The sequence below is a fragment of the Planococcus citri genome, chromosome 4 (genome assembly GCF_950023065.1).
Source record: "Planococcus citri chromosome 4, ihPlaCitr1.1, whole genome shotgun sequence".
In the NCBI taxonomy this organism is placed as follows: Eukaryota; Metazoa; Arthropoda; class Insecta; order Hemiptera; family Pseudococcidae; genus Planococcus; species Planococcus citri.
Genome location: NC_088680.1, coordinates 24,381,761 through 24,394,531, shown reverse-complemented (window position 1 = coordinate 24,394,531; position 12,771 = coordinate 24,381,761). Strand labels below are relative to the sequence as shown.

The window sequence follows — 12,771 nt, the reverse complement described above, 5'->3', positions numbered from 1 at the left end:
CGAGGCAGCTTTAGATATGGTCTCGCGATAAAGTATATCAAAACTTATGTCTATTTCAGCATTCTCAAACATTCGCGCGTTTAACAGCGCCATAAAAGAGCCAAAATTACTTCGAACGAGGGGGTACACGACGCGTATCCGTATTCGGAATATTAAAACGAGGTCCCCGGCGAGAGAATTACACTCCAGAATACGAGTATGTCTTGTTCGCGCTCTCTCTTATCCGAAACGTTTATATAGCTACGTACATTTAAATCGTATTATCTTAAATTTTCCAAATATTATCCGCTCGTTTTTAGCTCCAATTATTCAAATACATTTAGAAAGTCAATTTTGCGCGGTAAACTGAGGTATGAGGACGTGGGGCGTGGGGCGTGAGGGGCATGGCGTGGTGCGAAAACGAGATGTTTTAATGTATTTTCGTCGCGCGCTTTCGCCTGCTTCGCCTTCTCCTTCTCGCCTCGTTCCTTTTGATTATTAACGTCGCGTCGTCGTCGGTGTTCTTTTGTCTCACGACGACACAGCGAAAAAGGTCGTTTTGTATTACGAATGTAGTTATACGCGACTTCGACTGCGAGCGTAATTCTCCGGTGACGTTCATTAGCGCTTTATGAAATAATTCTCGTCGGGATTTCATTTCCTTTGCTGTAGTTCGATCTTTGTTATTTATGTATCTAAATATTGACAGAGAAAAACTTTCAGCGATGGAATGCAGTGTAATTTTCACGCTGCTGTGAGAAAGTTGCACGAAAATTGTTTCGAATCGGAATGTCAACAACGTGAAAGAATGAGAAAAATTGTTGATTTGAAACAATCGTTATTACCTGAAGTTTTTATACTGTATTTGTACTAGAATCGAACCGGTTTCACCTTCCTACGAACCAGTTCTCCATTCCACCGGAGCTGCTCTCTCTTATGCACCGCTAAACCAACCAATGTACTCTCACATCGCTTCCAATAGGTTATAAAATCGTACCTAACTGTTTAATGAATCCTACACGCGAATGAAATCGCCTCATACGAGTATATGCGGAGGGAAAATGGCCGAAATTGAATTATACGTTCAGCCACAAACTCTATGTGTGGGCAAAGTGCAGGAGGTTGGTAGGCTATGGTAATGTACGGTTGCAGAGACGAACGCCGAGCACCGAGCAGGCTGTCGAAATTCATAAAATACCGTTTATACAGGAAACAAAGAATTCATTATCGTTTACCGCTCACTTCCGAGACAAGGGTCGTGTAAATATTTTTCTCACCCTTGACCAGCGACGTGTTTTTCACACCCTTCTCTCGAGAAACGTGTGGAAATGGGTTTGCTGGCGAACTCGACGTAGTCGACGTAGAGGTATCAGTCGAACGACAGCCAAAACGATGGGGTGGCATTAAATGAAATATTTGCGAGGCTCGAGTCGTATTCGATTCGGAATACAATCCGGCAAGTTTTATTCAGGGTTTTGCAATGCATTCTCTAGTATGTACTTTTTTTTGGCAATAATTGTTAATACGTAGCTCTCAATGCAACAACATGAATGTGTGTGTGTGTGTGTGTGTGTGTGAGATGGGGTGCATCTAAACCATTTTTTTATCGAATTTTTTCGCTTTTGGTGGATACTAAAAAGTTTACCTTTGGGATTAGGAGATGCAAAAAAATAAAATAAAATGAAAATAACAAAGGTACTATTTTAGGTGATACGCAGAGAGGGGTCATGAATGCTTCTTTCTCTCTCTCTGCAAATAAATCAATTATTTAGGAGCTTTTGGACTATTTTAACGAAACAGTTTCAAATCATGTACACACGAAATTGAATTTTTTCAAAAATCAACGAGGGAATTTTTTGAATTCGCACTGTTTGATTTCAATGAAACCAAGCTAGATCGAAAAAGTATGTCCTAAAACCCCTGGAACCAAAGTTTCAAAACTCAAAATTCATTTTCGGATTTTTGACGCATTTTTGAAAATTTTAAAAATTCAAAAAACCTATTTCAAGGGCGATTTTTAAACGACTCCCACACGTCATCAATATCTTAGTTTTGAACCGTTCAAGAGCCTCCAACAAGTGGTTCTTTTTTAATAAAAATTGCCAAAATAGTCTCGTTTATCGCTACAATCGTGGAACAACTATTTTTTGGGTCAAAATTTCTGAAAGTTCAACTTTTTTGTCACAAAAAATAAGTAGATAGGGTACATTTTTTTGGTCAAAATTTCGAGAAAAAAATTGTTACCAACTAAAATTATCAGAAAATATTACTTTTTTGCCAAAAAATTGCAAGGAAAACCTTTTTAGCAAAAACTCCAAAGAAGACTCATGTTTTGTCAAAATTGTCTAAGCTGGGTTTTATCTTCAAAATTCCCTAAAAGTTTTGATTTATTGCCCTTTTCTCGCAAATAGAATTTTTTTGGTCAAAATTTCCAAAAAGTCTTGCTTTTGCTGTCAAAATTGCAAAATTGCTAAAAAAAAACACAAAACAGTTTCTTATCATATTGGTAAGAAAAAAAACTGCAAAAAAAAAGAACATGTATTGATAGGTATATAAATTGGGGAAAAAACTTGTTCTTTCTTATCAAAATTCCCAAAAAGTCTTGATTTTTTGCCAATTTTTTTTTCGAAAAAAGAACTTGTTTCGTTTGAAATGTCCAAAAAGTCTTGCTTTTTTTGTCAAAATTATCGCTAAACAAATAAGTTTCTTACTAACCTCAAAAATGTTTCTTATTTAGCCAAAATTGCAAAACATCCTACTTTTTTGTACATATATAAAGTGTAAAAAATATGGCTATCTTTTTTGGTAAAATTTCGAGAAAAAACCTGTTTTTTGACCAAAAAAAATCGTGAAAAGTTCTTACATTTGAAAGTTATCCAAGTTTTTGGGGAAAATTCATGAGGGTGAATGGTCGTTCGGTGAAAAGGTAGATACTAATTCGAAAAATCGGATCCGAGAATTATTCAGTTGTCAAAAAAAGAACTCCTTCAAGGCGATGGAAATGAGGGATAATGGATTTGAGGGATCATTTTGTCCCAGAATCACTTTTTCTGGATTTTCTTAACAAACAATCGGTCTAAAATTCACTGTTGAACTACCACTTGTAGAATGTCGTGGGAACCTCGCCTGAAACGATCGAAAGGATACTCAACATAACCACTGATCAAAGGTAAAAGTCTCAAAATTCATTTTTTGACCCCCTTCGCAGCGATTTTGAAACGTATCGAGAAAGTTTAAAAATCGTTTAAGGTCCCAGAATGACTCAAGACTAGTAACTTACATACGTTTGTTGGTGTATTGGATTATTTCATTTAAAAATTTTAAAATACTTGGTCCTTCAATCAGATTTTTTTCAATTTTTTCCAATTTTTCTAAAATATTTTTCTAAAAATTTACCAAAAATTTTAAAATGAACTTTTGAACTCCAAAGTGCTCTTTCGATCTGGCTTCGTTTTGCTCCAATTGAGGGATGCCTTCAAAAGGCACTCTTTTTAGTAAATTTAATAACCCACTGAGGCTCCAGGGTGTCTTAAACTGGCCTCAATTCAGTTTGAGAAGTCCAAAATGAAAGAAAAATTCGAACATCAGCGAGCAAAATTAGAATTTTCAAACATTTTTCAAACTTTAAAATGTGATAAACTCGGCCAGTAAAAAGTATCACAATCGTTTTTTGTTTCAACTCGAAATTTTTTCAAGTTTTTTGTATTTTTACATATCTGTGATTGTTCGACTACAAAACAGTGGTAATCATCATTCTTGGATCTCCAGCTACGTAGTTTTCTGAAAATCCAGAGTGCTCGAGCAGAAGTGGAACAACTTTGGTGTGTCTTTATTGGCCATAGGTACTCTCGACCGTTCTGTGTAATTATCGCGAAATTCAAAAAATTTTTAATTATGGATGTGTTTTTGCTTGAAATATCATAAAATGTAATAAAAAGTCGAAAGAATTTTTTCTGAATATTGATAGTCTAATAAAATGCCAGAAAATTGAGTATTTTTAACAGCTTCACATAATTTTAGCCATTCATTGTTTTTTTTTTTTTTTTTTTTTTTTAAGTTCTGTAACTTCAATTATTGAAATCTAAAAGTTTACTTCAGTCAGTACAACCAGTGTTGGAAAATAAACGGTTAAAAAAAAAAAAAAAAAAGACAAAACAAACGTTTTTTTTGTTTAACGTTTTTTTTGTTTAAAACAGAGTTTTAAACTGCTAGATTCATGTTTAAAATGTGTTTTAAACACGTTTTTAACACAAATTCATTTGTTTTGGATTCATTTTTTCAAATATAATATGTTATCCAGTCATCAAATTTTAAGATGTGATGTCATAAAATAGCTATAAAGTTCAATAAATATTTAAAAATTGAAATAAAAACACAAAATTTGCCGTTAAAAAAAGTATAGGAAGAAGAATGAAAATCTAAAAATTCATTTCCTTCAATTTCACTACTTTTTTAACCAGAAATTGAAAAAAAACGTGTTTTTTAAAATGAATTTGGAGTTGAAAAAAAAATTTGTTTAAAACGAAAAAAACCATTTTAAACAGAATTTTGTTTTAAACACTGTCTGTTTTTTTCTCGACGTTTAAAACACTGTTTTAAACGTTTTAAACATACGGTGCTGTTTTTAACTGACAACACTGAGTACAACTCAAAATATCAAGTATTGGTCCTTTTTTTCAAAGTTCTTTGAACTCGAACGAAAAAAGTATTGTAAGATTGTGTGTAAAGTAGATGCTTATTCAAAATACAGAATATGATTCAATTTTTACCAAGGTTTTGAAAACCTGAAATTATTCAGAATCCTTGATTTTTTCCCTCAGCTTTTCAAATGTGAGCCTCACGTTGACCAATAGCTTACTAAAAGTTCCCTCCAGTAACTTTTGTGAAATTATTAGCAAATTACCTATACTTAGAGGCACCAGTAATTCAACAGAAATGACCCTTTGGCCTTTCGAGTCGATCTAGAGCCTTTTTTTCAACTCACAATCCAGCTCTGCTGACCAAACTGCATCGTAGGCTGAATAAAAGTCTTCTCAACTGGCCATGCCGCCACCCTCCTTCGCCTCGTATAGGTACGCTCGATCTTCTATAATATTCTCATATTTCTTACTTATATGTATACGAGGATATTTAAGATTCGAAGCCTTTCGAGTACCTATTGTGCAGCACCCTTTTTTTTCGCAGTAAGTATAGCACATCCATCAATCTACACGACAAATATTCACTCATCGCCCTTGTGTTTCTTTTTACTGCTGGTCGTATATACGAGTATTCGCGTTGGATTAGGTTGCTGTGCAGCCCCATATATATATACTATACGTAGAAATTCATCAAAAAAAAAGTATTGAAAAAGAAAAAAAATACATCTGTCAGAACAGCGATTCATTATTACTACCATTTCGTTACATAAAACGTTTAATCGGACGTCAAAAATATGACTGATCGTTTGAAAAGCATTCAATGAAAATAAAATTAGCTTTTTTTTCTCCTCTCTTTCTATCGTGTTCGTCATTATCTGGTTCATACGTTCGACCATATAGTAATACTATACGAATGAATGGTATTCCATTCTGTGTGCGAAAATCGTCTGTTCGATTCGATGTGTAGAAAGTTCATTTACACGGTACAATCGTTTCATAAAGTTTTTTTTCCACAACTCGATAAATTTATCGACGTGTATACAGTTTACCAAGGTTTTTAAAAATTATAATGGATGCAGGGTAGGTCTCTTCTCTTCCTGCTCCCTTCGTTTGGTATTTTCCTCCGTACGGATCAATCTGGCCGTTGGTGTCACGTTTGAGTACGTGATAGGGGGTGAGAAGAGGTACAGGGAGTAGAACATCTATCGTTTTATGAAAAATGAACACCGGAGTCGTTAAATTGATACACAGACACGCGCTTACTACGCTCACAGTGCACAACGTGCAACATCCAAATGAAAAATTAACCAAGTTTATAACAGATGTCGGTCCACTTTGGAGCGCGGACTTCAGCTCTCGTATACAAAATACGTACCAAATTCATCGACGTGCTCGTCACTCCTCCTCTATCACGTTTTGGAAATTTTTTTCGCACAAGGAGGTGTTAACATTTAAAATTAATTGTTGCGCCTTTCAACCCCAAATAACCCGAGTGTTGCGAGGGTGTAGTCGACTCGAAATACGTACAGCCTATATATATATACGAGGGAAAAAATTATTCATCCTTCGTCTCTCTTTATACGCGAAATGACTTTAAATTTAGAGGGTTGATTTCAAAGCGTTTTTTCCTTATTCTTCTACTATACGAGACGGTACGTTTTTTTCATCCCTATCTAAGTGAAAGTATTTGTCGCAAAGGTATGTCTGTGTAGAAATAAACACAGAGAAGGCAGTCGAGAAAAAAAGAAGTTCACTGTTTTAGAATTGTACAATATACGTATAACTTTAAACAAACGACACGAAGGTTTTTTTTTTTTACCGTAGATTAAAACGAACTGCAAAATAACCAAGTATCGGAGCGAAAACATAAAAAGTGCCTTTTTAAAATGCGAATTTCCTGGGAATTTTCCTTTCTATTTTTTTTTCAAAAGCCTAGATGGACGATAGGTAGTAGTTTTATCGTTTTTGAAACTAAGTTACGTCGAAGTTCTACGGATATTTGCAAATCGCGATGTTTTCTTGCCAACGTCTGTCTTTTTTCATTCATTTTTCGTTTTGCTTATAATTATCAAAAGAAATTAAGAACGAAAAAGATGGTTATCTCTTTAAAGAGTTGGAATCAGCGACGATTCAGTGAACGATAAGAAAATGTTTTTTGAGCAGGAGGGAGAATAAATTTGTAAGCTTTGTAGGGTTTTAGATTTAGGATTTTTTTATGTCTTCATCGAATCCCTGAACTTCTTCTGAAATTGTCAAATAATAAAGGACCTGTTTTTTTTTTATTTGTCAAAGTTACTTTATAAGATTCTGGATATTTTTGGGCCTATTTACCCAAGTCAAAAATCGTCAATTTTTGTCAAAGTAGGTACACATTTAAAAAGCATACATTTTTGATAAAATTCTTAAAAAGGGGCCATTTTTGGTAAAATTGTCAAGATGGGACAATTTTTGGTAAAATTGTCAAAAAATGTCAATCTATGGTAAAAGAGCCATTTATTGGTGAGATTGTCTGGAAGCGTAAATTTTTGGTGTAATTATCAAAAAGAGCCAATTTTTAGTAAAATTGTCAAAAAGGGCCAGTTTTTGGCAAAATTGTCAAAAAGTGCCAATTTTTAGTATCTAAACTTGTCAAAAAGTGCCAATACTTGGTAAAAGAGCCATTTTTTGGTGAGATTGTCTAAAAGCGTTACTTTTTGGTATACTTATCAAAAAGAGAGAAGTTTTGGAATAATTATCAAAAAGGGCCAATTTTTGGTAAAACTGTCAAAAAAATCCATTTTTGGTAAAATTGTCAAAAAGTGCCAATTTTTAGTAAACTTGTCAAAAAGTGTCAATCTTTGGTAAAGGAGCCATTTTTTGGTGAAATTGTCTGGAAGCTTAAATTTTTGGTGTACTTATCAAAAAGAGCCAATTTTTGGTAAAATTGTCAAAAAGGGCCAGTTTTTGGTAAAGTTGTTAAAAAATGCCAATTTTTGGTAAAATTGTCAAAAAGTGCCAATCCTTGGTAAAATAGCCATTTTTTGGTGAGATTGTCTAAAAGCGTTAATTTTTGGTATAATTAAGTATCAAAAAGAGACAATTTTTGGAATAATTATCAAAAAGGGCCAATTTTTGGTAAAACTGTCAAAAAGAGCCAATTTTGGTAAAATTGTCAAAAAGGGCCAATTTTTTGGTAAAATTGTCAAAAAGGGCAATTTTTGGCTAAATTGTCAAAAAGGTGCCAATTCTTGGTAAAAGAGGCATTTTTTGGTGAGATTGTCTAAAAGCGTTAATTTTTGGTTTAATTATCAAAAAGGGCCAATTTTTGGTAAAATTGTCAAAAACGGCAGTTTTTGGTAAAACTGTCAGAAAGGGCCAATCCTTGGTAAAAGAGCCATTTTTTGGTGAGATTGTCTAGAAGCGTTAGTTTTTGGTGTAATTATCAAAAAGGGCAGTTTTTGGTAAAATCGTCAAAAAGGGCCAAATTTTTGGTAAAATTGTCAAAAAGTGCCAATTTGTGGTAGATATAATTATCAAAAAAGGCCAATTTTTGGTAAAATTGTCAAAAAGGGCCATTTTTTGGTAAAATTGTTAGAAAGGGCCAATTTTTGGTATAATTATCAAAGAGGGCCGATTTTCAATAGAACTGTCAAGTAGAGCCAATTTTTGGTGAAATTGTTGAAAAGGGCCATTTTTTGGTAAAATTGTTGAAAGGGTCAATTTTTTTCAACGTTATCAAACAGTCCTGTTCTTGCCAAAGTTGCCAAAAAATTCTGTTTTTTCCAGAAATTTGAAAAATTCTAATCTTTTGTCACAGAGTGTTAATTTTTGGCGAATTAACGAAGAGTTTTAATATTTTTTCGTCAAAATTCTAAGAAAGTAGTTTTTTTTATAAAATACTCAAATTTTTTGGTGTTTGTTAAAATCAGAGGACAGATGGGAGGGGGGGGGGCTTCAAAAAGTCCTACCAACAGGAAAATACATTTTGTAAAAAGTGAAATTTAATTTTTTTAAACTAAATAGGTAGTAAGGTAGGTAGGTATAGGTAGGTAATGTTTATAAACATAGCGTAACTTATTCTGAATAAAATAAAAATATTTATCGAATAGGATTTTCAAGCGCATTCAATTATTGTTAGGGACAAATGTGGTAGAGAATTTACTTCTAACTACACGAATTACGAATCAATACATTAATAACATATAAATACATATTAAAAAACAAAACAAAAATAAAATACATAGTTGAACGTAGTTGGTGATTGTAAGATTATCATCACTGTGAAATGCAATTTCATAGGTACATCATGATGTGAATTTTTACCACCTCATTAAAATTTCTTAATTAGTTAGTAATGTAATTACAAATGAATTCATTCATTATCAGTAACAACATTGTTGTTGTTACCGTATACTAAAATTATTCCAACTTATTACAACACAAGCGTAGACGTATAACGTAAGATACATATTTTAAATTCCATTTATTTCTCAAACAGGCTAGATCTTCTCCCGATAACTTTTTTTTCGATGAAAAATTCAAATGCAACTTGATGATTTCGATGGATCACGAGATTAAAAATGAATTCCTTTTTTTACGATAAATAAGCCAAAATCTGTGAAAATCAATTTAAAAACAACAACGTTTAGTCGTAATCTGGATTTCTGATGGCTTTCCAAATTAAAAATGCAATAAATATTACCGCAACGATGGTGAAAATAGCGGTTCCGGTTAATTCTGGATTTTGGGCTGGAGCATCGTTGGATTTCTTTTCAGGATCTGCCTCGTGAGGCAAACTCGAAGCGTTTTGAGATTGCGCTGTAGCGTTTGTTTCTTCGACAGTTGATTCTAATACGATTTCCTCAGTGGCATTGGTAATTGAAGTGGTCTGCTCTGATGTTGTCTCGGGAGCTGAAGTGGTTTCTACTGGAGGCGGCTGTGTCGTGGTTGTTTCGTTTACTGATTCGGATACATTCAAAGGAGTCGATGCTGAGCTGGGTTCAGCTGGAGGGAGTTCTGATGTTGTACTAGGAGCTGAGCTCGCTTCTACAGGAGGTGTTGGTGGTGTCGTTGCATTGGTCACCTCAGGACTGGTCTCAGCAGCAGAAGGTGGGGGAGGTGTCGCCTCAGTAGACGGTTCAACAGGTGGTTGGGCTGATGTAGTATCAGGTGCTGCAGCGACCTCGACAGGAGCTGGTGGAGGTGGTGTTGCCTCAGTAGTTGGATCAGCAGGTGGTTGTGCTGATGTAGTATCAGGTGCTGGAGCAGCCTCGACAGGAGCTGGTGGAGGTGGTGTTGCCTCAGTAGCTGGATCTGCAGGTGGTTGTGGGGATGTAGTATCGGGTGCTGGAGCAGCCTCCACAGGAGCTGGTGGAGGTGGCGTTGCCTCAGTAGCTGGGTCAACAGGTGGTTGTGCAGATGTAGTATCAGGTGCTGGAGCAGCCTCGACAGGAGCTGGTGGAGGTGGTGTTGCCTCAGTTGAGGGTTCAGCTGGAGCAGCTGGGGATGGTGCTACCTCAGGAGCTGGTTCGACAGGTTGTGGTGCGGCTGCTTCTGGTACTGGATCTGCTGGTTTTGGCGGTTCTGGATCTGCAGGTTTTGGTGGTTCTGGATCTGCAGGTTTTGGTGGTTCAGGTTCGGTGGGAGCAGGAGGTTGTGGGGCTGAATCGGGACTGGGAAGTGGCTCGCTGATTGGTTCTGGTATAGTAGATCCGGCTGAGTCACCTGTGAATGATATATGAAAGCAGTTAGCGTGAGATTCTTGAGGAATTGACGTAGAAATTTTTTTGGGGTGATGGGGTGAGGGACAATTCGCATGATTTATTTATTTGAAAATTATGCAGATGGGAAGGTATTCGGATCAATAAGTGCATAGGCTTAAGTTGAATTTATTTTCTTGGTATTTTGAGTAATTAATAATTTTTTCCAAATGTGCTTTGGATCATCTATGACGTAGGTAAGTACCTACTTAATTATTTGGCACATTATTCAGAATTTTTGGTGTACTTACTCGGTGCGTTTTCTTGCGTCATTACAAATGTGGTCAATAAAAGCGTCAGTAAAAACGTAGTATTCCGCCACATCGCGAGTTTACGTTCAAAATATCGAATAGATGATAAATTTACGTTAAATTAAAAATCTCACCATGCATTTAAAACACCGATTATTTTAATATCGAATTGAAAAATAATTTTGCCCACTACTCGGCTCAATTCGCAGAATTTTTCAAACGACTTTACGATTTCAAAATGATTCACGAATAGCGGTCATCACATTCACATCACGAACTAAAATGTACTCGTATCTACCAACGTAAATTTCAGAATACCTTTCAATAATTAAAAGCACCCAGTGCTACGAGTATTACATGTCTTTTGAAGAAATTCGTGTTTTTGTGAGGAATTTGATCTGATTCTTATGAGATAAAGCTTCGGTGGGTTGAGTATTTCAAAGTCAAGATTTTACATATCTCGATGTACATACATTATAAGTACATACAATATTTATAAACACGTTTAATTATTTGGTATCTGATAATAATGCTGGTACGGTCGAGTAATTAAGTGATGTTTGCTTCTGTCTGTATTCGGTTTCTTGAAATGCATTAGGTGATTAGCCTAGGTGAATGTTCCTTAACCAGTCGATAATATTTTTTCTCAGTTTTGAATGATTAAATACTTGAATAATTTTTACAATTGATTTATTCGTCAGATAAATACCAAACTTGCTATCAATAATTAAAACAGGTAGACTGGCTATCTGAAATGCTTGCAAAAGAGGATAGGAGAGATAGGTAAATAAATAGGTGGGTACAATGATAAGGAAACAGAGTTACTTCATTTCCCAAATTAGGTTCGTATTAGTTGTGTGAAAAAACGAATTATGAAGACTTTTTGACTTGATAAAAGTTTGAAGAAGTTTTTCTGTAGTTTTTTTCTCAAGGTTAAAAGAAAACATTGCGAACTTGTTTAAAGGGTATGTAAATTGTACGTTGCAAAGTGAATAAAAAAATGTGTATTCAGATAACTTGTTCGTAAGTATGTAACTATGTATTGTTCTCAGCATACCTAACAGTTTTTCTAGAATGCATTTGTTTTTCTTTCCATTTTGTCTGATTTACCTAATACAACGTAAAAAATGTTCTTTGACATTTTTAAAGACTATTACAGGTACAATTTTACAGATAGGTACCCCGAATTTCAAACATTAATCGCTCTCAATGTGTACTTTGAAACGAAAGCAAATATGACTTACCTATACCCACCTAGTGAATGAAAAAAATTATTAAGAGACCGTAAGTTGACTGCCCTGATAATTATAGCTACTTTCTTTCAAATGTGAAGAAATAATTAATTACTCATTCATAGATAATGATTTAAGGTAGGTCGTTTCGTGAATTTTTTATCATGTTGGCGTGTAAAAAATTGTTGAACATTGAACTTGGAATACTTAATTGAATTTTCAATCAGTTTACCTACCTAATCCGTGCCCCTCGTTGATTCGAATAACCATCATAATGATGGTGTTTGTTTTACGATTAATAAGTAGAGGCAGGCAATATGTACCTAACCTAATGTATTTCTACTGAATTTAGAAAAACAAGTGTCATATGCGATTTAGAATTTTTAAAATTTAATTTTTGTAGCTTTGGTACTAATCGAATATTTTTTTTCTTTCTGTTTCAGGTGAGTACAAAGAAGTTTATACCTATCAAAGTTGATGCTGCTGCAGCTGTAGTGTTATTATATCGAATCATTCCAATGTCCCCAGCAAAAGATAAGATGAAATTGCGAGAAGTTTGATTTTATCTGACGGTGAGAATCAAGAGTGGTGATGATATCATTCTGTGAACACTCTCGATTAATCAAGTACATACTTAATTGGATTTATTTAAACTTCTTTTTAGGTATAGGGGTATAGGGTTGAACTCGATGCAAACATCGAAAATTGGAATTTCAAATTTTGCTCATTTTTCTTTTTTTGAGTTTTCTTCGAAGACCTAGTTCACCAGGTACCATTTGCACTGTAAACAAAATAAAATAATTAAAAATAATTGCAAAGCTCTAAAACGAGTTTTCAAGATAAAAGCTCAACTTTACGTGATTAATACGGAAAATTGTGAGCTAGAATTGAGAAATTTAAAAAATACTATGCAATGAAGTACCTTTTTAAA

At 34.5% G+C, this 12,771-nt stretch overlaps 2 protein-coding genes across 3 annotated transcripts in view; one reads left to right on the top strand and one right to left on the bottom strand.

Annotated features, from left to right (window-relative positions):
- LOC135845344 (uncharacterized) overlaps positions 1-12,771 on the top strand; it is a 426,634-nt gene that overhangs the window by 137,138 nt on the left and 276,725 nt on the right. The gene's annotated exons all lie outside the window — the stretch shown is intronic.
- On the bottom strand, positions 8,578-10,976 carry LOC135843537 (uncharacterized). Of its 2 annotated transcripts, XM_065361472.1 has the most exons (3): positions 10,609-10,975; positions 9,301-10,322; positions 8,578-9,213 (listed from the first exon to the last, which is right to left on the bottom strand). In XM_065361472.1, the coding sequence occupies exons 1-3, from the start codon at positions 10,679-10,681 to the stop codon at positions 9,193-9,195; spliced, it is 1,116 nt and encodes a 371-aa protein (XP_065217544.1). In that variant the 5' UTR covers positions 10,682-10,975; the 3' UTR covers positions 8,578-9,192. The 2 variants fall into 2 exon arrangements, with proteins under 2 accessions (XP_065217544.1, XP_065217543.1); XM_065361471.1 differs by having other exon boundaries at positions 8,578-10,322; positions 10,609-10,976.